At 41.2% G+C, this 27288-nt stretch overlaps 2 protein-coding genes across 4 annotated transcripts in view; one reads left to right on the forward strand and one right to left on the reverse strand.

The window, feature by feature from the left end:
- Positions 1-16789, reverse strand: part of CSTPP1 (centriolar satellite-associated tubulin polyglutamylase complex regulator 1) — a 187930-nt gene extending 171141 nt beyond the window's left edge. For both annotated transcript variants that reach the window (XM_025879459.2, XM_073904668.1), the window contains exon 1: positions 16620-16789. In XM_025879459.2, coding sequence (XP_025735244.2) covers positions 16620-16665 — 46 coding nt within the window. In that variant the 5' untranslated portion in view covers positions 16666-16789. The remainder of the gene's footprint in view (positions 1-16619) is intronic.
- Positions 16790-25925: 9136 nt separating this feature from the next.
- The window catches only part of LRP4 (LDL receptor related protein 4), a 55375-nt gene continuing 54012 nt past the window's right edge, over positions 25926-27288 (forward strand). For both annotated transcript variants that reach the window (XR_012381811.1, XM_025879460.2), the window contains exon 1: positions 25926-26135. Coding sequence is in view for 1 of the 2 variants with exons in the window: in XM_025879460.2 (XP_025735245.2) it covers positions 26084-26135 (52 nt within the window). In the remaining variant the exon portion in view is untranslated. The remainder of the gene's footprint in view (positions 26136-27288) is intronic.

Here is a 27288-nt window from a genome sequence, read left to right on the forward strand (position 1 = left end):
AGATTTTATTTCTTTGTCAGAGAGAGAGAGAGAGAGCACAAGCAGGGGGAGTGGCAAGCAGAGGGAGAAGCAGGCTCCTCGCTGAGCAAGGAGCCTGATGTGGGACTTGATCCCAAGACTCTGGGACCATGATCTGAGCCAAAGGCAGACCCATAACTGACTGAGTCACCCAGGTGCCCCTACTACAAAGTTACAGTAATCAAAATTGTGTGGTACTGGCATAGAGACAGGAAAAAAAAAAAAAAAGACCAATGGAATAGAATAGAGAGCCAGAAATAAGCCACCATGTATATGGTCAAATGATTTTTGACAAGGTTGCCAAGACTAAGAATAGGGGAAAGGACAGTCTTTTCAACAAATGGTGCTAGGAAAACTGGAAATCTACATGTAAAAGAATGAATTTGGACCCTTGCCTCAAATCATATACAAAAATTAACTCAAAATGGATCAAAGACCTAAATGTAAAGCTAAAACTATAAACTTCTTAGGATAAAAAAAAGGTATAAATCTTTTATTTAGGTAACAATTTCATGTAACACCTAAAGCATAAGCAACTAAAGGGAAAAAATAGATAAACTGGACTTCATAAAAATTTTAAATTTTTGTCTTCCAAAAGACGCTATCAAGAAAGTAAAAACATTACCCACAGAATGGGAGAAAATATTTGTAAATCATATATATGATAAGAGTCTAGTATCCAGAATATGTAAAGAACCATTACAATTCAACAGTAAAATGACAACCCAATTAAAAATAGGCAATTCAGGGGCATGGTATGTTAATTATATCTCAATAAAAGAATATATAGACTCATAAAAACAAAGAGTTGAAGACAGATATTCTTAGATAAGAAATATTAAGAAAACTTTAGAAGATGAAAATCAGGGAAACAAGTAATAACTATTGTAGGAGACTAAAAGAAGCTAAAAATTAACTGGCTGTATTAAGGAAACCTGGTGATAAGAAGCAAGCCTACCCTCTTACATAATACCAGAAAAGTTTAGGAACTGTAGGTACAAGTACCTTTGAAGGCATGCATGTAAATATAGGTAAAAACAGAAGGTTAGTGTGATGGATTGAATGTCTGTATCTCCCAAATACATTTGTTGAAATTCCAATCCATAGTTGTGGCTGTAGTCTGGAGTAAGGAAGTAATTAAGATAAAAAGAAGTGAGAAAGGTGGGACCCTGATCCAATAGGATTAGTGTCCTCTGAAGAAGAGACACTAGAAAGCTCCCCTCTACACACATGTATAAACTGTAGTACATAGCAAGAAGTACATAGCAAAAGAGTCATCACTAGAAACCAGACCCTGCTGGACCTTGATCTTAGATTTTGCAGCCTGCAGGACTGTAAGGAAATAAATTTCTGTTGTTTAAGTCTTGTAGCCTGTAATCTTTTGTTGTGGCAGCCTGAGCTAACTAATATAGTTGGGTGAAAATTGTACATAAGAAGCAGTTATATTTCTACATCCTAGCCCCAACCTTGTGTAGCAAAGTTACTACCATTCCTCTACCTTTAAAACATTACAGGCTTATTCTCTATTAAGAGGCTGAATCATTAGGACTTTGAACACAGAAACACCAAGAACAGTTGAAGGTAAAGGGGCCCTACTAAAAACAGGATGATTACATTAAAGTCTACATACTGATCTGTAAGACCCTCCCCTGCTTAGCACCTGAACAGAAATCCAAAAAGCTCCAAAATCTCAAGGAAAGCTTTTTACATGAAAAACACATTCAAAACAAAACAAAAAAAACAAATAAGGGGTGCCTGGGTGGCACAGTTGGGTTAGGCGTCTGACTCTTGGTTTCAGCTCAGATGGTGACCTCAGGATCATGGGATCAAGCCCCATGGTCAGGCTCCGTGCTTGGCTTGGGATTCTCTCTCCCCTTCCCTCTGCCCCTCCTGCTCATGCTCTCGCATCTTAAAAAAATAATAACAAATAAAAAAAGAAACTCAGGAGAAAAAAAAATGCAGGAGATATGGACACAAGCAAAACAAAATAAAAAATAAATAAATACCACCATAGAAAGACAAGATAAAATCTTGTATTCATGAATTCAGAAAACAAAAAATAAGTAAAGAAATGTAAAATATAATAATAGCTATTTTTAGAATTCAACAAGATTAGAAAGGTCAAAAATACTCACAGAAAGTACAACAACCAAGAAAAAGATGGAAAAGAAGAGAGAATGATAGAAAAATTAGAGGATGAATCCATAAGGTCCAATGCCTGAGTAACAGTTCCAGAGACAGACATGAGAAAATATCAAACACATAATTCAATAAAACTTCTCAGAACTGAAAGATATGAATTTCCACACTGAAAGGGTCTCAAGACAGTGAATGAGAAAAGATCTGTACCAATAGACATCTTTATGATATATCACAAATCAAAACAGCATTAAATTTCTCAACAATAATATAAAAAGCTAGAAAGGGAGAAATGTTTTTAAAATTCTAAGGAAAATTATCTCTAACATAGAATTTTTTTTTATTTGTGATCAATTGCTTTGTAACGTTTTAAAGCCTATGTGCTTTTGTACATAGGCTTTATTTTTATTTATTTATTTATTTTTTAGATTTTATTTATTTATTTGACAGAGACACAGTGAGAGAGGGAACACAAGCAGGGGGAGTGGGAGAGGGAGAAGCAGGCTTCCCGCTGAGCAGGGAGCCCGATGTGGGGCTCGATCCCAGGACCCCGGGATCACAACCCGAGCCCAACGACTGAGCCATGCAGGCGTCCCTCCAACATAGAATTTTATACTCACACAAACTATCTGTCAAATCTAAGGGTAGTATAAAAACAGTTTCAGATCCCCAAAATCTTATTTTGCATGCATCCTCTCTCAGAAAGCTACTGGAGGATGCCACCTAACAAAAAGAAGGAGCATATAAGGAAAAAGGAAAACACAGGCTTCAGGAAATATGGAATATAACTTGAGAGAGACAAATAATATATGTGATAAGGACAGAGGATTTAGAGAGCAACCAGGTCAGATTGGAGTAGGAGAACTTAGGTGAAGGAGTGTTCCAGGAGAGTTCTCTTGAAGAAAATAAGTTGAAACTTAGAGAACACCTGATGTGTCTGCATAAACTGAGAGACTTCTTTGCTCTCCTAAGTCTTTTATTTCTGTTTCTCTAAGAACAAAACCCTGAAAACCTGACTTCAAAGACAAAGAAGAGGTGGTCAAGTAAAGAATATCAACTTTCAGCTCCATTTCTAAGCTTAATTCTTCACCTTCCTTACTTTCCAACTCTGTTGATCAAATATATTTATTCCTTGTAGAGTCAATTTTTTTTTCCTTTTTCTTTTTATTGAGATGTAAGTGACATGTAACATATTAGTTTCAGGTGTACAGCATAATGATTTGATATTTGTATATATTATGAAATGATCACTACAATAAGTCTAGTTAACATCCATCACCATATATAATTACGAATATTTTTCCTTGTGATGACAACTTTCTCTCAGCAATTTTTAAATATACAATACAGTATTATTAACTATAGTCACCATGTTGTACATTACATCCCCAGGAATTACTTATCGTGCAACTGGAAGTATGTACCTTTTTCCCACCTTCACCATTTCATTCACCCTCTCCCCCCTCAGTTCTGGGTTCAGTTTATTTTTAGATTCCACATATCAGTGAGATTATATGGTATTTGTCTTTCTCTGTCTGCCTTATTTTAGCATAGTGCCCTCAAGGTCTATCCATGTTGTTGCAAATGACAGAATTTCCTTCTTTTTTACTGCTGAATCCTTGGAGAGTCATTTTATGACCATCTTAATGGTCTCAAGACCATTCCCACCTTGACTGGGAATTGCTACTAATTAAGAAAAATGTTACCTATAAATTGCTTTCAAATATAATAAAATGTTTTATACTAATTATAATAATGATATTATGTTTTATAAACATATAATTAAATATTTATCCATATTTGAAGATCAATAAATTTTTTTAGGACTCAAATATTTTCAAAGATCTCAGAACAGTTTATAGATTAGCTACAATACCAATAATGCTTAATGGATAAATGTGGCCCCGGTTCCCACCTCCAAAATAACCTTGCATCCCTGCCTTTGATCCCAGAATTCCTTTCCACGTCTTCTGAAAACATATTCAGTTAATTATCCTTTCCTTCTCCTGGATCTTCCCTCTCTCCTTCTCCAAGGTTCCCTTTCCTTCAGCCTATACACATATTCAAGTCTCTCTCATCTAAAAAATTAAAAACAACAAACTCTACTCTTGCTATCACCCCCTCTCCTTTTCTTTCCCCAATCAACCAAACATCTGGGAAAAAAAAAATACTGAGTCTACCTATTGTCTCAACTCCATCCTTCCCATTTACTCCTCCATCCAGGAAAATCTGGCATCCTGCCAAACTCCTCCAATGAAACTTCTCACCTAATGCCACTAACAACCTCCTTTGCAGCTCTTATCTTGTTTGACCTCTCTGAGGCAAATGATATCACTGAACACTCCCTCCATAGTGAAACTCACTCCATCCCCAGTTTCTGTTGCACCACCTTTTCCTTGTTCTCCTAAATCTTTTACCAATCACTCTGAGTCTAGGAAGATCAGTATCTTTATTTATTGTAAAACTAGCCCTCTGGAGACAAGATTTAGATTCTTACATGGGTCTCTGACTCCCAATCAAAAAAAAAAAAAAATTGGCAGCAAAGTAACCACTAACACCCAGCAACCAACACAATTATAAAGAACTAAAACCCTAACATTGTATGAGTTCACTAAAGTGTAGAAAGGGACTATTCTGATTAGTTGGAAATGTTTAAAAAGGAAAGAGAGGTGACACAAGAGAGATGAACGGAGACGTAGAGTTAAGAAAAAAAAAAGAATGAGAACAGGGATGGGGATGAAATACTTCAGCACTTTGATTCTGAAAGGTAGAGATGGGGAGAAAAAGTTAAACACCCTCCAGGACATCCATGCTTCACCCATGAATAAGGGTAATTAGCTACCAACACCTCACTTTCAGTGGGAGAGATGTCTCCACTGTAAATACCAGGTATGCCAGATTATTGTTTGCATTGCCAAAATCTGTGCTCCTATTCTTCTTGCACATGATTGGCTGAACTTCAATTCCCAGGCTCCTTTGCAATTAGCAGGGGCCTTATATTAATTTCTCATCTATGAAAAAGGTGTGTTTGTCACTTCTGCCTTACTTGCTTAAGAGATGTTTATCCTGGAGTCCTTCCCTCCCCTTAGCCTTTCTATCGGCTGGAAATGGCTACAACTGAGGCATCCTAGGAAATCTTGGGTCTCAAATCTTATGAAAATACCAACAACAGAAGAAGAGATGTCAGTGATAACTTTGTTGTTAAAAAATACAAATTCTTGGGGCACCTGGGTGGCTCAGTCATTAAGTGTCTACTTTCAGCTCAGGTCATGATCCCAGGGTCCTGGGATCGAGCCCCGCATCAGGCTCGCTGCTCAGTGGGAAGCCTGCTTCTCCCTCTCCCCAACTTGTGTTCCCTCTCTGGCTGTGTCTCTCTCTGTCAAATAAATAAATAAAAGCTTTAAAATATATATATATAAATTCTTGGGGCACCTGGGTGGCACAGTTGCTTAAGCATCCGACTCTTGGTTTTGGCTCAGGTCTGATCTCAGGGTCGTGGGATCAAGCCATGTATCAGGATCCACACTCAGCACAGAGTCTGCTTTCTCTCTTCCTCTCCAACTGCCCCTCTACTCCCCTACCCCCACTTTCCCTCTGCCTCTCTCTCTCAAATAAATAAATAAATCTTTAAAAAATATATAAATTCTTTTTTGGTGTCCCTGTTCTAAACATAACAATCAAAGCTGTTTTTATTACTCAGCTGAGTTTAAGAACTTTCTACTTGGGGAACCTGACATCAGGTCCTTCAACAATAATTATTTTCTCTTAACTACTAGGAAATATGATAAGAAAAAGTTCACAAGGCGAAACAAATCAACCACTTCTTTTCCTTGTAAGTGTATTTCTCCTTTAGAAATATGAAATCAAAACCAAATATTTGCTGGAAAGGCAAAGGTCAAAACAATCCCTAGGTCCAGACATGGCAACAAAGATTAGCAAGACTCCATAGGCTACTCATAGGCATAACCTTGATGAGAAAAAAAGGCAGGACCATTGTCCCTGGAGACCTAACCTATTTTCTTCTACTTATAGATTTACAATTCTGTACCATGCCAGCCTTGAAGATAAGGCAGAAGATCAACTGCATATGTGAGACTTTGTAAGTTAACCATGTATCTAAATATCATGTTTGGTGGCCTATAGACTATCAAAAAAAGACCATTTTAGGTCTTATTAAATAGTTTAAGATACTTGATATATAAGCCCCCTGTGAGGTAGGTTTTATCAACTCCATTTTTTGGGGAAATTTGGTCAAGGAGAATAATAATAGCATTTTCTATTTACAAAATACCTTCCTTATAAAGAGCTCCATGTGTTTATCTTCTCCATCTTCTAACATTCCTGTGAGGTAGGTGGTAGTATTAGCTTTTCCTCTCTTATAGGTAAAATGCTATGGCTCAAGGACCTTGATGACTTACGTAGTAGCCTGTATTTTATCCACTAACTAGAACATAGTGCTTGGGATTGACACTAGACCATGGATTCAAGTTTGAACTGCACATAATTCAAAAGTGTCAAGCTTCTAGTTTTCCCTATAGCCATCTTTCAACACATCACATTCCAAAAACGATTGGGGTCATGCTTGTTGTTTAAGCTCATGTGTGCGCTGTTTATAAAGCTTATTATCATTTCTCTAAATTGAACTATTCAAGGTTTGTCTAAATGCCTGAAAGCTAAATTATTTTTTGTTTACTGTCTGTGCACTAGCATTGTAAGTGATGTCATCAGGAATGTACAAAAACTCTTAGACAAAGCTGCAGGGCCAATAAAAGCAACCCACTTTGGGAAACGTGCATTTCTTCTTCTTCCTTTTTTTTTCTTTCTTTTTTGAAGTAGGCATCACACAAAAAGATGACTCATTAAGCCCAAAAGAGTTGACTCCACCATGTGAGGGCTTCTTATGCAGCCCTCTACAAAGAGACCTGAGTGGCAGCATGAGGCCTCCTCTTCTGTGCATTTTCCTCCAGGCAGAATGTGCATTTGTGTGGCTACATACACAATTATAATCTCCCCTGAAAAGCAATTCCTTCCATATGACAGGCTGAACAGTGGCCTGAGTGCTAGCCTCATGTTGCCTGTGCAGTTAACATGCTGAAATTCCAGACACATTTAATCTCTCCTTTCTGAGAAACTAAGATGGGACAGAAGAAGTGAAGCTGGAAAAAACTCCACACAGAGAGAAAGGAGGCCAGTCCAAGCGCCGAAACTCACTTTCTCATGGGCTGAGCTTCTTTGTGTGTTGTCTACTTACATGTCAATTTGCAGGACTTTGGGGCATGAGAACCATAGAGCCGAGTGGTTCTGGCCGCCTCTCCATTTGACAAGCAAAGCCAAAGACATGTGGCCTTTGGTACATTTCACATTCAAAAGTGTTATTGTCTCAAACATGCCTATTTTAAAATATGTAATTTTCCTATTTAGCATGCGTTGTATGTAAGTTGGCTACAGGAGGAGTTCTGCCACATGATTAAAAAAAAAAAAAGGAAAATTTCCCAATTGCAGCCCTGTCCCTGCTAGATACCTCTGTTTACTGGGGGCCAATGGGGCTATCCCAGGTAAGAGAAGTCTGAATTTAACAAACACCTGATATGAAGGCCTGAGCACAAACAGATTTCTGTCTGAGATTACAGAAACTGAAGCTTGTGTTTTATCACAATTACCTGTAATCTCAGGGCCAGATAATAGCATTAACGAGACCTTGAGCTACACAATAGGACAGCTGGAAAAAGGCTCTTACTCTCCAAAGAATAGTGCTTTTAAAAAGCTAATTCAATGAAGAAAAAGAAAGGGCTCTGAAAGTGCCTTCTCAAACAATATTTACTTTTACCGGGTTCCTGCTAATCAAACAAAACTTAGTCAAAAGCTTTTATGAAAAATACATTTGATGATTTCAGCAGTAATTGCTTTGTTCAAAGAAAGGTGCTTAAGAGAAAACATAGCTAATGGGATCAGTAATTTGGTAAGTTCAGATGTGTTTGGGAAAATCCCCCTTCTCTTTGATAAATCATTAAAATTCTGCTCAGATAAATGTGTTTTGACTTGAAATTCCAATCATAGAATGAGCTATTTCCTAAGGCCCCTGGGGAAGTGGTGCAAGGGCAATCCCAATGCAGAGAACCCAGAGATTAGTTTGCAAGGGTAATTCCAGTGTTAATCAAAGCATATTACTCTGTCCAACTATAGTATGGGATCTCCTGGAGATATCCCAATTACCATTTTTTAAAAATGGGTTAAATCTTACTGTTATTTAACCAAAAAAGTAGAAATTATGGCATCAAGCAGGAAACTATCCTTAGGTATAATTAGAGTTTAAAACCAGAAGAATCCAGGGCAGATTTTAATCAGTCATCCTTTTTTTTTTTCCATCTGTAGGAGGAGGAAAAAAAAAAGTCTTGCGTCTCTCTACAGTAGGAATTCAGCAACTATTTGTTGAACTGGATTTTTCTCTCCCTTTTTAAGAAAAAAATTATTCTGCTACTTAAAGCAGACCATTCATTTAACAATTGAGCACTTAATTTGAGCCAAGCAGTGTGTGATTTTGGAAATACTGAGAACAGGCCTGCCTTCATGGCTTACATTCTAGTAAGAAACAGACAATAACCAAGTATACAAATAGATAACCAAGATAACTGTGATAAGTGCCAAGAAGGATATGAACAGGATAATGACCTAGAGATAAGTTAATGGATCATTTGTCTCTTCTGATCTCTATCATTACTTTTTAAAACTTTACGGACTCAGCCTCCTAACATTACTCATTTAGCAAACACGGTATTTGTGTGAATAAAAGTGATGCCCAACTTTTGCACAGCAGTTGGAGGAAAGATTTTAATATTACTTAAATACATAAATGATGAGGTCAAAAATTTACAGAACCATTTTAAAACCCTAGAATAACACAGAAATCACCTACAATTTAGTTACCTTGAAGAAATGGGCATGGGTGAGGGTCTGGAACAACATGCCTTAGAATGCACTTGCTCTCTTTTTTTCCCCCAGTGAAAATTATCACTTGCTCTCTCTTTTTTTCCCCAATAAAAATATATTTATTACATGGGATGCCTGGGTGGCTCAGTTGGTTAAGCGTCTGCCTTTGGCTCAGGTCATGATCCCAGGGTCCTGGGATCAAGTCCCGCCATTGGGTTCCTTGCTGAGCCAGGAGCCTGCTTATCCCTCTGCCTGCAGCTCCCACCTGCTTGTGCGCGCTCTCTCTCTCTCTCTCTCTCTCTCTCTCTCTCTCTCTCTCTCTCTGACAAATAAATAAACAAAATCTTAAAAATATACATATATGTATATATATTTATTATATCTATTAAATAGCTTACAGAATCCTTGGAAAGGTTGAAGAAACAGAGCCTAGGCTGAACTTCCAAGAACAAGTCCCGAAAGTACATCCCGGAACTGGGCCACCTAGGGAACTGCTGCCCTTCCGGGACTGAGAAGCTGCTAGCCAAACTGGGAAAGCGCTAAGACTGCGCACACACCCGGTTCACCCACTTGCTCTATAATGACACTGGCTACACTGTCACTTTGTGGTGTTGTCATTCGTGAACATGTCCCATCTCCTCCATATGGAATTAAGTTTCTCAGGAGGAACACTTTATATTCATGTCTTGCTATAGGAGTGAGGGTATTCAGGAAAGAAGGGACAATTTGGAAGAAAGGAAAAGAAGGAGAAGGGGGGGAAGAAGAAATGATCTGTAAACATGCTCTTACTATTTTAAAGTGACCATTTTTATATGTTATAAACCTAGTTTCCAAAGATTCAGAAAGTCAATGTAACATCTATAATGTTTTATTTCATTTCTTTTCTGCAACAACCCAAGCACTTTAAAGTCCTAAGGGTATTTCTGCTAACTTATGGTCAAGAGCAATGTTTCCTAGCATATGGTTGAGTTTGGAAGGTTCACTAATTATATTCAAACAGAAATAAGTTTTCTCATCAGGATTCATCCATAAATAAATAAATAAATAAACAAACAAACGATTTAAAAAGTGTTTGGCAGTAAGACAAGTAAATATCATGTACTTTGATATCAGCAAATACAAAAAATAGGATTAGTAACACTTAAGAGTCTTCTACATAGAAAGAGTCCTATGTCAGAACCTCTGCCAAGGCTTGAAGAAATTATATTAACCTGGAGGCTGGAAGGGACTATATCAGTGATTGTTGGATGTTGTCTTAATCCAGATACTCTGAGAAGCAGACAAGACAGGATCAGACATGCCAGAGATATATTGGGGGAAAAACCCATGGGGCAACCGTTGTGGGGGGGAGGGGAGCCGCAGGAGGCTGGGATTGCTGATAGACCACAATGCAGGATTGACCTTTAAAGAGAGAGAGAGAGAAAGAGAGAGAGAGAATTTAGACAGCAATGCAATGGGAATCCTCAAGCCAAAGCCACCATCAAAAGAATAAGTCACCTATCTCATAGAAGTGGGTCTGTCCTACCCAGCCATTGGCTGGAAGCAGACTGTGGGAAGTGCAACCTCAGTGTGTACAAGGTGTTGGATTCAGAGCTGGAGTTGAAGGTCAATTACCCTCCCCTTCCCTCCCCACAGCAGGACATCTGAGAACACATTTTTATGGCTGCAACAGATGTATTATATCTTATACTATTAAAAAATATATATTATAAAAAAATTTTTTTTTAAAAAGTTCTCCCTAGGGGCGCCTGGGTGGCTCAGGCGTTAAGCGTCTGCCTTCGGCTCAGGTCGTGATCCCAGGGTCCTGGGTTCGAGCCCCACATCAGGCTCCTTGCTCGGCGGGAGGCCTGCTTCTCCCTCTCCCACTCCCCCTGCCTGTGTTCCCTCTCTCGCTGTGTCTCTGTCAAATAAATAAATAAAATCTTTAAAAAAAAAATAAATAAAAATAAAAATAAAAAAGTTCTCCCTCTCCCTCTGTACTCTCTCTCTCAAATAAATAAATAAAATCTTTAAAAAAAAAAAGCAGGGGGTGGGGAGCCTGGGTGGCTCAGTCATTAAGCTTTTTTGCCTTGGCTCAGGTCATGATCTCATCTGGGTCCTGGGATGGAGCCCCTGCTCAGCAGGGAGTCTGCTTCTCCCTGTCACTCTCCCTCAGTGTTCTCTCTCTCTCTCAAATAAATAAATAAAATCTTAAAAAAATAAAAATTAAAAAGTATAGTTATAATAGTTAATATTTATTGGGCACCTACCCCAGGTATTCTAAAAGATATCTAACTCATCTTTGTACTCTCTTTTCACAATGTAGACACAATGTAGCAGCCAAGCATTGCTCTAAAGGTTTACATGTATGAATAAGTACTATTATTATCCACATATTGCCCATAAGGAAACTAAAGCACAGAGAAGTTAAGTAACTTCTTCAAAATCACACAGCTACCCAAACTACATAGATTACTGTCAATAAAACTCTCCTGAATGGTTTATTTTTAGAAGTTATGTTCTTCATTGCCTGCCTCTACGAGATGAGTCCAGTGGCAAGAGGAAACCGGAATTTTACTATTCCCTGATCCATCCTGATTCCTAGTATGCCCCCTCCTGGCAGAAATGTTAAATTAAGCCTTTGGAGTCACCTGAACTTACTCCAGGATCCATGCATAGGTCTATACAATAGAGAACCTCAATTTTGGAGTTGCTCAGGGTATTTATAGCATGGAGTTTTACAATATGGACTCTGTGGAGTCAGACTGCTGGATTAGAATTCTGCCTCCCTGACTTTCTAACTAGTTTTTTAATATCTTTATGCTGCAGTTTCCTCATCTGTCAAATGGAGATAACAATTAAAATTATCGGGGCACCTGGCTTAGTAGGTTAGGCGCCTGACTTCTGGTTTCAGTTCTGGTGGTGATCTTGGGGTCGTGGGATCAAGCCCCGCGTTGGGCTCCACACCCAGCGTGGAGTCCGCTTGTCTCTCTCCCTCTGCTCCTCCCTCTGCTTACATGCACGCTCTCTCTCTCAAATAAATAAAATATTTTTTTAAGTAAATAAAATATTGCAGCACCTGGGTGGCTCAGTCAGTTAAGCATCTTCCTCCGGTTCAAGTCATGATCCCAGGGTCCTGGGATTGAGACCCCCATGTTGGGCTCCCTGCTCTGCAGGGAGCTTGCTTCTCCTTCTCCCCAACCTGTGCTCTCTAGCTCTCTCTCTCTCTCTCTCTCTCAAATAAATAAATAAAATCTTTTAAATAAATAAATAAAATCTTTTAAAAATTTTATCTTCATTAATATATGTAAAGCACTTAAAATGTTACCTGGTACATAGTAAGAGCTTAATTTTTTTTTTTTTAGTGCCTAATTAAGTCTTAATTGTTGTTGTTAGCTGCTCATATTTGGGGTTCCCGGTACCCTAAAATGAGATTATTCACATTCAATTTAACAGATCTGCTTGTATTGTGTCATTGTGAAAGGCAGGTATACAATGATGAGTAAAATACAATTCCTTGCAAGGAAACTTGCAACTAATGAACTGTTTAAGAGCTCTATTTCTAACAGGAAAGCAAGGATCACTACCCTTTGCCAGCAAATAAGCATTTTGGTTTTGTCTATTTGCATCTTCTTGGTGGAAGGGCAAAACAGGCTATGGAATCGACAAACCTGGGTTTGAATCCTGGCTTTGCTATGCATCATCACCTATGTGACTCTGTACAAATTAATTAGCCTTTCTAAGCCTTAGTTTCCTTATTTGTAAAATGAGATGACATTAATAACTACCACTACTTTGTGTAGTGGTTGTGAGGAATAAATCAGATAAGGCACAGTGCTAAGTATATATGAAGTGCTTAAAAACTATAGCTTAAAAAAACTATCCAATTTACTCTGATTCCTCTAAAAGAATAGCCTGCAAAGGAGAAAGACCATCTCTGATTTCCTAGAGTTATCTTTTATGCCAACCTGATACCAAACTTAGTGAGAATAAGCACTTTCCATGGAAACAGAAGAGATAACTTGGAGCGTGAGTGAAAGCATGCACCTCACCAAATTAGGTGGAGTAAAAAATAAACCTCACACCCTCATGCTTATACTCAGGTCAGCACGTAGGTGGTGTGTTTTGCAAATCTGGGACAAGAACAGGCTGCCCTTCGGCTCTAGAGAGCTCTCCACACCCAACCAGATACACAAACACACCTCAGCCTCTGGCAGAAGCTTCCAATAAGTAGATTTCATAAGGCTGGAAATCTTTCAAGGGTTCTATACTTATTTAATCTCCTTACCAGAGTCTCCTCTCTCTATTCAGCCCTCGGCATTGACACAATTTCTATCATTACATTCTGATGACTGCAGGCATGAACATCATTGAGCTGATTCTGTAATGATGATCTGAAGATCCTAAGCCATTCCAGAGCATGATTACAGGTTTCTAATCCACAAAGTCAGCAGGGGAATGGATCAGTTTACCCAACTGATTATTTTCTTCACTAATAGTCAAAAGGCAAATATAAGGCCTGGGTAGCAGACAGAAAGGGAAATCTATAGATATTCATTGAATAGGTACTCCTGTAATTTCTACCATAATACTAATAAGAGGTCTTCTGACACACGTACCAAGGGGTACTCAGCTTTGGCTTTTCTGTTTCACTGAATGTGTAGAGCTTTCCTGTCCCTGCAATTTTCTTTTCTCTATATGTATTTTCTTCTCTAGGCCTATACATGTAAGTGACTTTATAATTTATAAAAGAAAGAAAAGAAAAGATAAACCCTCTACAGGTATTTAAAATTTTAAAACCAGGAAATATTTTATTAAATTAATCTATTAAGAGTGGCTTTCAATGGTCATTTAATTGAGGGTGAATACCTCAAAACCGCATCCTGTAAAAGAGACCAAACTGTAATGGATAGGGGTTGTTCCCAACTAAAGACAAATGCATTTCAGCAGAGTTGTATGATTTGATGAACCATGAGGAAGCCAGTGAGTAGTATGACCCTGCTTAGGGCAGTATCACTGTCCAGATGCTGAATGGGACAAGGAGTTAAGAGGCTCAAATATGCAACAGAGCCTGAAGAAGCACTTGCCCAGGGTTCAGATGTTAGGTGGACATTGAAGCTTTTGAATCAATTTGAGACTCTGATTTTGTTTGTAGATTCATTATCAGCATTGCCACTGAATTAGTCTTCCTGAAAAAGCCACTATGGAGGGACCACCAACTTCTATTCACCAAAGCAGCAGTATATTAAATATGCCAAGACTGTGAGGTATATTATTTAAACAAAAAACACGCAAGGGACCAAATATTGGACTAGACTTTTCAAATATTTTATAGATTCATTGAGTATGGGGTAAATAAGATACAATACATAAAATCTTTTGCAAAAGTCTAGGCATTGCTAGACATTGCTATTATTATTCATTTAATACAAAATTATCTGTGATATAACTATGCCCTTTTGACTAATTAACGGATGTGGTCAATTAATCTCTCTCTATATATACACACACACACACATTTATCACACATACATATATATTATGCATATATATACACCTCTTTCTATATATATGTATACCTTTAGAAAACCAAATAGCCCTTAAACTTGGTAAAAAGATGCTCAATTGCACAAAAGAAATGTACATTAAATCTACCCTGGGCTATTGCCACTTAACAGGTTGAAATCATTCAAAACTTTGATATATTTTGTTGGAAAGACTATACGGAAACAGGCATTCTTACATAGCTGGTGGCAATGTAAAATGGTACAACCTCTACAGAGGGCAATTTGGTCATATCCAGCAATATTTAAAATGCATATTCCCCTGACCTACCAATTTTACTTTCTGAAATCTGTCTTTGCAGACATACTAGTAAAGGAAAAAAATTGCAGGTTATTCAGTAGGGTATTTTTAGTAATAGCAAAAGGCTAAAAATAACTTGTCTACCAATAGAGAATTGGTTACATTATTTAAATACCATGTAGCTAAAAAATTTTTTTTAAGAGAAGGAAGCTTTCTAAGACTGACGTCTCACTCTAAGAGCTATTAAATTAGAAAAGTGTGCACTATACTCTCCCTTATGTACGTAATAAACTAATCTGGAAGGATACACAGGAAACCAGTAATAGTGGTTACTGCTGTGGCACCAAGGGTGGAGGAAGACTGGCAAGTGGGGAAAGGGGGATGGGAGGAGACTTCACTATAAACTTCTTTATATTTTTAATCCAATTTTCACAGTACCAATTAAAAAATTTAAACTAGAATTGTTTTTCATTAAAAAAATTTTATAATACATCCATACTATTGAATATTATTCAGTGATAAAAAGAAATGGGCTATCAAGCCAGGAAAAGATATGGAGGGCCTTAAATGAATACTGCTAAGTGAAGAAGCCAGTCTGAAAAGGTTACATACTGTATGACTCCAATTGTATGACATTCTGTAAAAGTAAAACTTCAGAGACAGTAAAAAAGATCAGTGGATGCCAAGGGTTGGGGGCAGGAGGAAGGCTGAATGGGTAGAGCACAGAGGAATTTTAGGGTAGTGAAACTACTCTGCTTGATACTATAATGGCAGATACAGGACATGGAGTAGTCAAAACCCATAGAACTGTACAACACAAAGAGTGATCCCTAATGCAAAGCATGGCCTTCGTTAATAAAGATGTATCAATACTGATTCATCAACTGTAACAAATGCACTACATTAATGGCAGGTGTTAATCATAGGGGAAACTGAGTGAGCAGGACAGAGTATATGGGAACGGCTCTATGACATCTGCTTAATTTTATGGAAACTTAAAACGCCTCTAAAAAATAAAGCCTATGATTTTTTTAAATGTATGTGCATATATTTACACACACACACACACACACACACACACATATTCTCTTTGCACCCAGCAAAGGCCTTACACATTGAAGGTGCTCAATGAAGTACTACAGCTACTGCCTCAGGAGTCAAGAGCTCAAGCTCTGGAGTGGGCAGATTAGCTTCTGATTCTAGCTCTACCATATTCTAGCTGTGTGGCCTTATTTACCCAAGTCACCTCTTCAGCCTCAGTTTCACCGTCTGCAAAATGGAAGAAAACCACAGCATTTCTTCCTAGGGCTGTTGTGAAGATCAATTTTTTTAAAATGCACGTAAAATGCTTAGCATTGCGCCTAATGTCAAAGAAATGCTCAAAAATGTTAGTGGCCGCTCTAACGGTAAAATGATTGTTCACAGAATGACTGATTTGGCACTTCAGGTTCCAAGGTTACTCCACCACCAGCATGATCTATAATATTCCAAAAGGACCCCCAAATTCTCAACTCCAACCTATCCCACTTTGAACACAATCCACATTGCCTGAGCCCGTACACCTCAGACGTCCTTTGGCCCCCAGTGCTGTTTTCCCCCTGGCTCAGCCTTGCAAGTCCAGGCCCCGGAACGCGCCCCCCCCCGCCCCTCCCTATTCCGCGCGGACCCCGTTCCCACTCAGCCCCCTCCCCGCCTCCTCCCCAGACCCTGGCCTAATTGTCTGCACTTCTTTCCTTCTGCGAAGCTCCTACCCAGATACTCGTAGTCCGGTAGGGCTAGGCGCTCCGGACTCAGCATCCTTGGACCAGGGTAGCTTCCAAGCTCTAGCTCCCCGGCTTCCGGAACCCAGGTCGCCGGCTCCCTTCCGTTGCCAGGGCAACCACGGGGCGGGAGGAGGCGGGAGGTGGAGGGGGTGTCACGCAAACAGTCTCCGTATCGCAACCCCAAGCTGGCCACACCGGTTCCGGAAGCCGTCGCTTCACGGCGGTCGAGGTTTCTTAGGACTGCCGTTCTTGAGGAGTTGGTTTTAGAGGAATTTGAGGTGGAGCGTTCTTTGGAATCTCTCACATTTCCCGGTGTTGAAAAATTATTGTCAGCCCTCCGCAGCCGCAATTTCTGAATTTCATAACTATGATTCCTACTTTGTACAGCTGTTACCCTAACTCACAATAATAGCTCCCACCCCGAAATTCCCATAAACATTTCATGTCCCATGACCTATTTTTATCTCTTTATTATTTACTGCCTTAAATTGCTACCAAGTGCTTTTCACAGGCGTATGTTTTGGGTGCATCTTAAGGGCAGGGATGTGTCTTTCTGTTCATGTCCAGGCTGGACACTCAGAAGGTGGTATTAAATCCTCTACAGTTCCTCTCAAATTCCTCTTTATCTTTAGTCCCTCCTTCTGCCCCTATCCCTTACTATTTGATATCCTCCTCCCCGCGTGTATTTCTTTTTTCCTACCAAGACACTTCACTTCTTGAGGGGGTGCACAAAGGAGGGCACTATTAGATTTTTTTCTTCATATGCTTTATTGCTCACTTCTCTTTTCACGAAGGGAGAGTATTAATTGGTATTTAACTTCCCAGATCTCCAGATATTTTTCTTTCTCCCCACTCCCCAAAACAGATTAGTGACCTGTAGTTCCTGTCACAGTTGAAACCTAATAGAAAAAGCCACTCTATCCTCACTTTTTAATTTTTGTGTAAAAGAAAGAAGGAGGAAAGACAAGAAGGAAAAAAGAAATGAAGGAAAGAAGGAAGAAAAGAAAAATCATGCTATTAGAGGAATGACTGTAAAACTAGCGGACCACCTACACTGGGAGGAAAGGGAAAGAGGAGCTTCTTCTCTTTGTGTCGGTTGTCTATTCTTAGTCTTCTCCCGCAGGAGCTTCAAACCTCCTAATTCTCCCTTTCCCTTAAAATTGTATATGTCTTATTTCTAGGCTCCCATGAGTCACTCTGAGTTTGGATGTGGTAAGGTTAAAGGGACAGAGCCAAACTAGGAGCAGCATTTATCTCGAGGTAATGAATTCACTAATTTGGTATTTAATGTCAAGTCCTGAAAATTTGATAAAAATATTTGCTTTTTTCCTCCTTTTCTTCCTCCACTCTTGCTTCTCGACCCATCCCATTGCTGCCCCCCCCCACCCCACTGCAGCTTGAGGGTATGGAAGTTTCATAACTTTCACACCTGTGGCTTATAACTATATTAATAAAGTAATGGGATAGTAATTATTAAGGCCTACAATTTCATTTTATTTCCAAGCAACCTGAAGCTATTTGCAGATCATTTTATTTGTCCTCATAAAAACTTTCTAAGGCACTTCCTTTTTTTAAGCAGGGAAACTGAGGCACAGGTCAGGAAAATGACTTGTCTAGTATCATCCAGCCAATTGGTGGGAGAGCTACAACTGGATCTCAGCTATCCCAACCTCCAGGCTAGTGGTCTGACCACTAAACCACACAGCCTCTTTTTTAAGGGTTTGTTGGCTTGGTTTTTATTTATTTATTTTTACTTTTGCTCTCCCCTGCCAGCAACTGGAAGCTCCCAGATAAAAGAAGAGAATTTCAAGTCCAGGCTGAACATTTGACATCCTCTCATTTGTGGAGCATTATCCTGGGACTTGGAGGGTGCTGCTGCTGGGATCTGTGTGGTGGAGCTGGGAACCAGCCCCAAGAATATAGCTTTGTTTGGGCATTAACCCATTTGCGGTTATAATAATGATAAGTTTCAGCACCAGTGGCGCCCGACTGTTAATGACTCAAAGAAAGCTAAATAAGAACAAGATGTCATCTCTGGAGCAATTTGTAGCTTTTTCCTACAGCTCCATCCCTTCCATAAAAATTCTGAGGACCCATATATTTAAAGTCAGTCTTCCACTCTTAATGTCTTCAACAGTCTATTGAGGAAGAAAAAGGTAGGAGGTTGCTAGACTAAGGCTTCAAGAAAATTTGAGGTTGCATAGAAATAACAGGTAGCCTTACGGATGTTGGAAATTACTGACTGCTTACATTTTTCTTCTTTATCCTTTTATATATTCTCAAAATTTTTCTATAATAGGCATGTATTATAATTTGAAAACAAACAATAAATGACTTGAAATTCTTTAATATATATATATATATATATATATATATTTTTTAAGTAGGCTCCACACCCAGCCAGCAAAGATCCCAATGCAAGGTTTAAACTCACAACCCTGAGCTCAAGACCTGTGCTGAGATCAAGAGTTGGATGCTTAATTGTTTGAACCACCCAGACACCCCTCTTTAAAATACTTTTAAAGCAGAAGTGATGACCTTCCAGATAGTATTTGTTTTTCCCAAGAAGGAACAGCTACTTTTAGATTTCTCTTCTGCCATAGAGTAAGTGGTAACAGATTTTGGCCACACCTCAGTGGCAGAGGAAACTTTTTAGTGAAACATACAGACAAGGGTCTTAAGAAGAGTGGAAATATACAGGCAATGTTAAAAGACAGGTGTAATTGTGACTCCCTTGAATGTTAAGGAAAGAAAAAAATGTCAGCTTTCAATTTAGATAGGTTTTCAGATTCTTAAATTATTATAATATATTTGAAAATGTTACCTAAACAAACAATCATCCAGGTAAACAACTAAGTCAGAAGATAACACCATAATCCTGAATATAAGCAAGTGATATGAAATTGATCAAAGCATAGGGAAGGTATGAGATGTTAAAGTCATTACCACAACATAAGGAACAGAAATATCAAGCTCAAAGCAATCAGAAAAACACCCACAAGAGAGGATATGTGGAGATGTCAGTTTATCAGATTATAATTCCTAATTATAAGAAGAAAATTAATAGACATCTCTGGCTCTGCAGAGGACCTATAAAGAGATTGATAGGGAAGAAATTTCTCCCTGAAATTGAACACTCCAGGAAAGCAAACCTGAAGATACTAAATAGTTTTAAACTTCAAGGAAACAATAAGGAAAGAAAAAATGCAGGCTGAATTATTGCTACAAAATAGGTTCAAGAAACTAGGACAAGCTTTTATCGACTCATCAAGCAGAAAAGATGCTAAAGGCAAAGTAGCTACTAAGAAATGCAGGTCATGAAATTCATGCTGAGTTCCTGGGCTCTTCTTAAAAGACTCATATTCCATAAAAGCAAAGCAGAAACTAAGTGTGATGCCAGTGTATGGGATTAACATGTTTAAAGTAAAAAATGCTATTTACAGACAAGTCATTTTGAACTGCTACAGGCCAACAACCCCCAGCGATTTGGGAGAATTTGCAAAGAAAAAAGAAATGTTCACAAACTCTTAGTTAAAAATAACTAATGCATTCCAAGAAAGTGGTTAAGAGGACATGGCTTAAACTGAACCAGAGCTCAAAGGTGATTACAGACGTGTACCTTCTTGTTATATTTTCAAATGCTGTAGAAAGAGTTGGGAATTATACTTTCATACAGTTTGAAAGGGAAAAAGATTTTCTGATCCTTCTTGGTAGCCCACAAAAATTAGCTCTGCCTTCCTCTGTCCTCGAGTATGCACCTTGATAAGCATTTATGTCATTGAAAAAGATTGTTTGTTTGAACTCTCCTACTAGATTGTGAGTTCCTTGAAGGCAGAGACAGTGTTCATTCATCTTTAAATTTCTTAGTGCCTAATAGAATAAAGCCTTGTTAAATAGATTTATTTTCCCCTCTAGGTTAAAAGCCTAGAAAATGAAGTCCATCCAATCCATAGGATTTATGGTTGCTTCATAGGAACCAATTCATGAAATAAATTCATTAAACAAAAAGGCCAGCAAAATGCAAGACATCATCGAGAAGGGCATTAAAAATCAAATAGAGGGGCGCCTGGCTGGCTCAGTTGGAAGAACATGCGACTCTTGATCTTGGGGTCATGAGTTCGAGCTCCATGTTGGGTGGAGTTTACTTAAATAAATAAACTTAAAAAAAAAAATCAAACAGAAAGCATCGGCATATCCTTCCTAGATCTAAATACTGTGTGTGAGAGATCACCATGTGTCAAGAATGCCCAGAAAAAGAAGGAACTAGCTCAACAAAAGGCATACAGATAATGCTGCATGTGGACAAGGTAAGAGACTAGTTCAGGAGGATGAGAGGGAATATACTAAGAATCATTAAGTAAACTTAGGATATGAATTGGAACTTCCCAACCTTTAGAATCTTAGGACAAAAAGCTGCAGTCTCTGCATCTATCCCCCCCCCCCCCCCCGCCATCCCTAGATTGTTACAAGAGTTTATTGTTCTAAAACTCAAATCTGACCACATTACTTCCTTACTTTGAAAGTGTGGCTGAGTCACCATTACTAGGATGAAGCAAAATTCCTAAACATGCAGACAATGTACATCTCTTCACAATCTGATCCCAATCTACTTTTCCAGCCACCTTGCCATTCACTCTTCCCTGCGTACCAGCCATACTTTCCTACCCATTATTCCCAAACATACTGAGCTCTTTCCCACCGCCTTGCTTTGGTATAAGCTCTTCTTTCTGCCTAGAATGTACCTCTCCCACATTTTCTGCCTAGTAAACTCTTACGTATCCTATAAGACCTAGGATAAATGCCATGACCTTGGGAAACCTTATCTACCTACCTAAATAAAATAGGATAAAGGCAGTGAGAGAGAACAAGGCAACTTTAGGGTGATAAGATGGGGTTTCTCTGAGGCTCGGATGCTGAGCTGAGACCAGCCATGGGAGGGTCTGGGGAAACAGTATTCTAAGTAAAGAAGGCAGCTTGTGCAAAAATTGGAAGAAATGCTAGCATGTTGCAGAGCTGAAAGAAAGCCAGTGTGGCCAGAGCAGAATGAGTAAGGGGAGAAGTGGTCAAAGTAATAGGCAAAGGCCAAGTCATGAAGGACCTTGAAGGCCACATGAGAAGCACGGATATTATTCCAAGTGCAATAGGAAACCATCAGAAAGTTTTAAGCCCAGTAAGGACATGACCTGATTTATGTTTCTTAAGAAGTCACTTTGGTTGCTGTGCATATAGAGAATGAATTATAAAAGGGCAAGTGTGAAAACAGAGAAACCACTTCCATAGATTCTTGATTCATGTTTGTTATTAAATGAGTGTTTATTCATTGATCCATTTGTTTATCCACCATTCTAAATTTATCTTTGCTGCTGAAATAAATAAGATATACTCAAATATTTGCTGCAAAGGCTCTACTTATATATGCCAGATGTGTGAATATCAAGCTTTCAGGAGATAAAAATGTGCTTAGAAAGTCTCGCTTTCCAGGGTGTGCCCCAAGTTAGGCCAGGGAACTGAATCAGCCACTGTACCCCAGCCCCTGATGTGAGTACCACTGCTGAACTGGAACAAGAAAAGTATTGGCACTAGAAATGGTGGTGAAGGGTTTGTGATTAAAGAAAATGCCAATCAGACTCTTTCCTTATACTTTCATTTTTCCCCCACTCCCCAGTAGTAGCCCCCTGGACTTAGATAAAAGCATCCATTGTTAAAAGTTAATGATACTTTCCCATAAATCCTCTGGACTCTTTCCTGGCTCAGGGCCTTTGCAGATGCTATTCCTTCTGCCTCCACTCCCAGCCTGATGACTCTTACTCAGCTTAAGTGTCAGTGCCACTGACAGGCCTTCCTTGAATCCCCAAATCTAAATCAAGTCTCTCCTTTCATAGAACTCAGTAATTTTCCTTGAATGTCCCTATCATTTATAGCTTTAAATTCATTTGTGGAATCATTCTTTCAATGCCTCTGCATACCTATGTCCCCTCCCAACTCCAACCATCAGACTGTAAGTTCCAGGAACCCAATATATCTGTTTACCACTGCCTCTTCCTTGCCTGGAACATAATATGCCCTTAATAAATACTTACTGAGTGAACAAATACTGGAAATAGGCCTCCCTAGGCAGAAGTGGCAGGTGTAGGACTCCTTTAGCTGTGCTTTTTCTTGTTTTTCCTTCTATAGATTTAAGAACTCTTTCCCTCCACTGACACTGCGTTAACAAGGTGATTCTGGAGAGTAGATAGAGCAATTCTTTGTAGACTTATGTTAATCTTTTTTTTTTTAGATTTATTTATTTATTTGAGAGAGAGAGAGAGCTTGAGTGGGAAGGGCAGTGGGAGAGGGAGAGGGAATCTCAAGCGGACTCTGTGCTGAGCTTGGAGCCTGACACGGGGCTTGATCTCACAACCCTGAGATCACGACCTGAGCCAAAATCGAGAGTCAGATGCTTAACTGACTGAGTCACCCAGGTGCCCCTCATGTTCTTAATCTTTTAAAGCAGGGTCTCTCAACCTCAGTACTATTAAAATGTGGAGCTGGATAATTCTTGGTTATATCATTCTTTGTGGGGAGGGATGTCCTGTTCATGGAAGGATGTTTAGCAGCTTCCTTGGAGTCTACCCATTCACTGCCAATAGCACCTACTCCCAAAACTGTCTCTTGGGATTGCCCCAGGTCTGCAAAATCACTCCTGATTGAGAACCACTGTTTTAAAGTGTAAAACTTCAGGCCTATTACTCTTTCAGGTGGATTATGTCTAGAAATTCAGGTTGTTGAATGATGCCTAGGTTATAAGAGAATTCTTCCAACCCAACCAGATCAAAATAGTGCCCATTTCTATCTGGTTTCTGTAGCACTCCCTGTGTTTCCTTTGAAAAGGCCATTAGTGATGGTCTAATTCAGGGCAATATTCTGATCTTGGAAACGCAGTTCCCTGGTCTGTCCTAGAAGGATGAAGGAAGGGGTGGTGTTTCTGGGGATACTAATGCCTCTGAGACCCCTCCGGAATTGGCAGTCCCCTACAACTTTTCTAGGGGCATTTCCCAAAGGACAATAAAAGGGAGACAAACAGCCCATTCTGGCATGCTTTTCAGGATCTCTCACTCCAAACAAGAAAGTCTGAGAGGCCTGGTAAAAATAAATATGGCTTAGCACTCCTGGCATAAGAGCAGTTTCTGACAGCCAAGACTTAACTCACCCTAGGGGGTGACCCAGGCAGGGACTATGCACGAAGTTCCTTTCTACCCATTGATATTCCCAATGACTCACAGCAGCCAGGGATGGCTCTGTGCACCAGAACCGTACTGAACCACGGAGGAGGAGGCCTTGGGATGCACACACAAAATGCAGTCTCTTGAGCCTGAGTCAGACGGGGACAGCCAGCCTCCCCCTTCCTCCTCAATCCCAGAAAAACAACATAAATCATGCCTTCTGGAAGGAAACCTATCCTTTGTATACAGATGTTTATAAATTCTTAATCCCCTGACATTGAAAGTATGGTGACTGCCTGTCCTGGATTTTTTGGGACAAATGTATTCATTATACCACATGTCCTTAGTTTTCATGTGGAAAAAATATGGTCTCCGGAATAGTTAAGATCTTTCTCAACAGGTCAAAAGGCATGAACAGCATGTATCGAAACTCTGAGACCAACCCAAGGCCGCATCACAAACATTGTGGGGGTGAGGGAGATGGGTGTTAGAATCAGCTTCCACTTTTCACTTCTTGGATTTTAGGCTAAGGTGACGGAGGTCATCAAGGTCGACTGTCTTTCCTAGCAGTACGATCTCGTAATCCTGACCTGACTCGACTGCCGCCTTCAGTCAGCAAGAAGAACTACACACAGAGAAAATGCCTCCCTATTAGTTACCATGGTGATGCTGGTTCAACCACATTTCATCTGTGTAAAAATTTCAGGCAGAACAGTATAGAAAAGTACTGGCTAAAGGAGTTAACACTTCACTTTTTGTTGTTGTTGTTGCTGTTGCAAAGTTCATGTTAGTTTTGGCCAAAAATGATAATATGAAGTGAAAGCCTTTTGCAACATTGAAAACAAGCAAGGATGAAATGTCAACCTCGCCACTGGAGAAATCTCCTAATATCCACTTTGCACTATACCAAATTGCTCTCCCCTCAGCTGACGTGGAGCATTTGGGTCTTCCTGACTCTATTTACTACTAAGAAGAAAGTGGTTTAATGAGATTGCAGAAGATCCAAAGCCAGGGAATGTCGGCATACCAGCTTGGAGGGAAAGCTGATAATAGAACCCTAAGGAAGCTGGGGGCTTGGACAAAAGTAACAAGGTAAGATTCAACCAAAAACCAAAATTAACTCATTATGAATACACTTTGGGGAGAGCATAGGCCACGAAGCTAAGACAAGCGAGGAGTTTATAATTTTCTGCAGTAACCGGAAAGTTAAATACTGCTGTTAAGGCCCCGCAAACGGAAGCCTAGAGGAGGCTCCGGTCTCTGGGAAAGTGCAACTACAAGTAAAGACTTACTTCCTTACCCCCTTCCTTCCTTGCCAGGATCAGAAAGTCAAAGAAGGTGAAAAGGCTAACAACGCTGATTTACAAAGACAGCAAGGAGGAACTATGTCTGGATCAATTCTGGACGTCTGAGCTGGGGCGACAGGACCCAGACAACCACCTCAGGAAATGAGTAAATGAAAAGGGGAGGTCGTGGAATTATTTAGCCCTAGAACAACGCTGCCTAGACCGGGGTGGGGGTGGAGCAAGAAGAAAATCTCAGAAAAGGAATTTTGACAGTGAGAATGCTAGTTAAGATACAGCACTCCAGGCCCCCTAATGTCCCTTGTTTGATGTTAATAAAGACCTAGGAGGATTATGCATTAGCAAGCCTTGCGTATTCTTGAGACATCAATAAAGTCTGGGCTTGGGCTGGTAGGGGGCCCGGGGTCACGTCCCCGCGACTTGGGTCAGCCCGGGTGCTCCTCTCTGGCACAGAGTGAGAGGGATCGAGAGAGTTGCCGCTGGGATAATGTTTTAAGTTAGGGACATTTGAGCAGTAGTAATGGGGACACGGAGGGGGGCTCTCTCTCGAGGACTCCGAATGTGGGGGTGGCCTGAAGAACGGGGCCAGTGCAAGAGGCGCTGGCGGGTGGGGGCCGGGGACCGGGGGGCGGGGGCCGAGGGCGGGAAGGGGCCGGCCCGGCGCTGGGGGCGGGACCAGGCGCGGTGGCGGTGGCGGGGGCTGCGGCGCGGGGGGCGGGGCGGCCTGGCCCGGGACACCCCCCTCCCGGTCCCCTGGCGGGGCGGCTTCGGCTCCGGCAGCACTGGAGGCAGCAGCGGCCGGAGGGCGACTTGCGGGACGCGCCGGCCGCCGCGGACCGGGACGCTTCCCCTCCGGGACCCTGCTCCGACTCCCTCCGCCGCGCCGTCCCGCGGGAGCCGGCGGGACCCCCGGCCGACAGGGAGCGCCGGCGGCGGCCGCAGCACCATGAGGCGGCCGTGGGGCGCGCTGCTCCTTGGCGCCCTGCTCTGCGCACACGGTAAGCGGCGCCGCCGTGCCTGCGCCGCCCGGCCCGCCGGGAAAGTTTGTTCGTGGGTCCGGCCGCAGCAGGACTCACCTCCCGAAAACCGGGCGGCGCGGGCTGGGGCCTGAGACCCCGCGCCCTCACTCCAAGCAGTAGCCCTGAGCGTGCGTGCAGAGGAGAGAAGCAGGAGGTCCCCCGACTCTTCCAGCCCGAGAGAGGCGGCCGTGGAGGAGCTCTCCCGCTCGGATCTGGGCCGGGCTCAGGGAAGATCCGAGGCGCCCGCTCGCCTTCCCTCGCCGCTCTTTGAAGAACTGGGGGCTGCTTCCCTTTCAGGTTAAGACAGGGTCTCTGTGTCCTTGGTAAGAATGAATGTGTGCGAAGAAAGGGAGGCGGGGAAGGATGGTCGCTAAACCATAAATTGTAAAAAGCCCTCTTTGCAGGGACCGGGGGTCTGGAGCGGATTCCCGGAGCGGGGCTCCAGTGGAATCGGAATGCTTGTGTTCTGGGGATTCCCCTACTCGGGGAACAGTTCCTCGGACTCCAGACCTTGCTCCCACCGAGGGTCTTTGGGTACTGCTTGCTCGCAGCATCTCCCCTTAGTGGTGTTTTGGGTTCCCTCTCCTGGCTTCGACCAATCAGCTTTGGCCCTGGATCCTTCCCGGTGGGGGGGGGGGGGAGACCGGGTTGGAAAAGAAGCAGAGGAGGGACACAGGGAAGAAACTGCTGGAAGGCTCCCGCAGATCCGTCCTACCCGGAGTAGTGGGGCGGGGGGGCGGGTATCGCCGAACATCAGAAGGCAGCCTCCGGGTCCGCGCGGTGACCCTCGGGGGAGCTGGACGGATGGCAGCAGAACTGCTGCTTCATCTGCTCCTTATTAATAACTTGTTTGGTGCCCGTACGCAACTGTTGTGTGTGATTAGAGCTCCAGTGGAATCTGTTTCTCCGCAGTCGCCTAGCACCGAGGGTGTACCCCGTGATTTAGCAGCTTCCTCTAGTTTGTGCCCAAAGATCAAAGAATTTTGATCTCTGAACCCCAACCCGATTCAGCCGGGGCGAGGGGATCCGAATCTTCTCATTCTCGCAGCCGGGAGGAGGGGGTGGGGTTCGGAACGGAGGGGTCTCTAGACCCTGGGCCTGGCTTGCACCGGTTCTTTCTTTAGCGTGCGGG

This window comes from Callorhinus ursinus, unplaced genomic scaffold (genome assembly GCF_003265705.2).
Source record: "Callorhinus ursinus isolate GAN/ISIS: 27379988/994484 unplaced genomic scaffold, GSC_fseal_2.0 scaffold21, whole genome shotgun sequence".
NCBI lineage: Eukaryota > Metazoa > Chordata > Mammalia > Carnivora > Otariidae > Callorhinus > Callorhinus ursinus.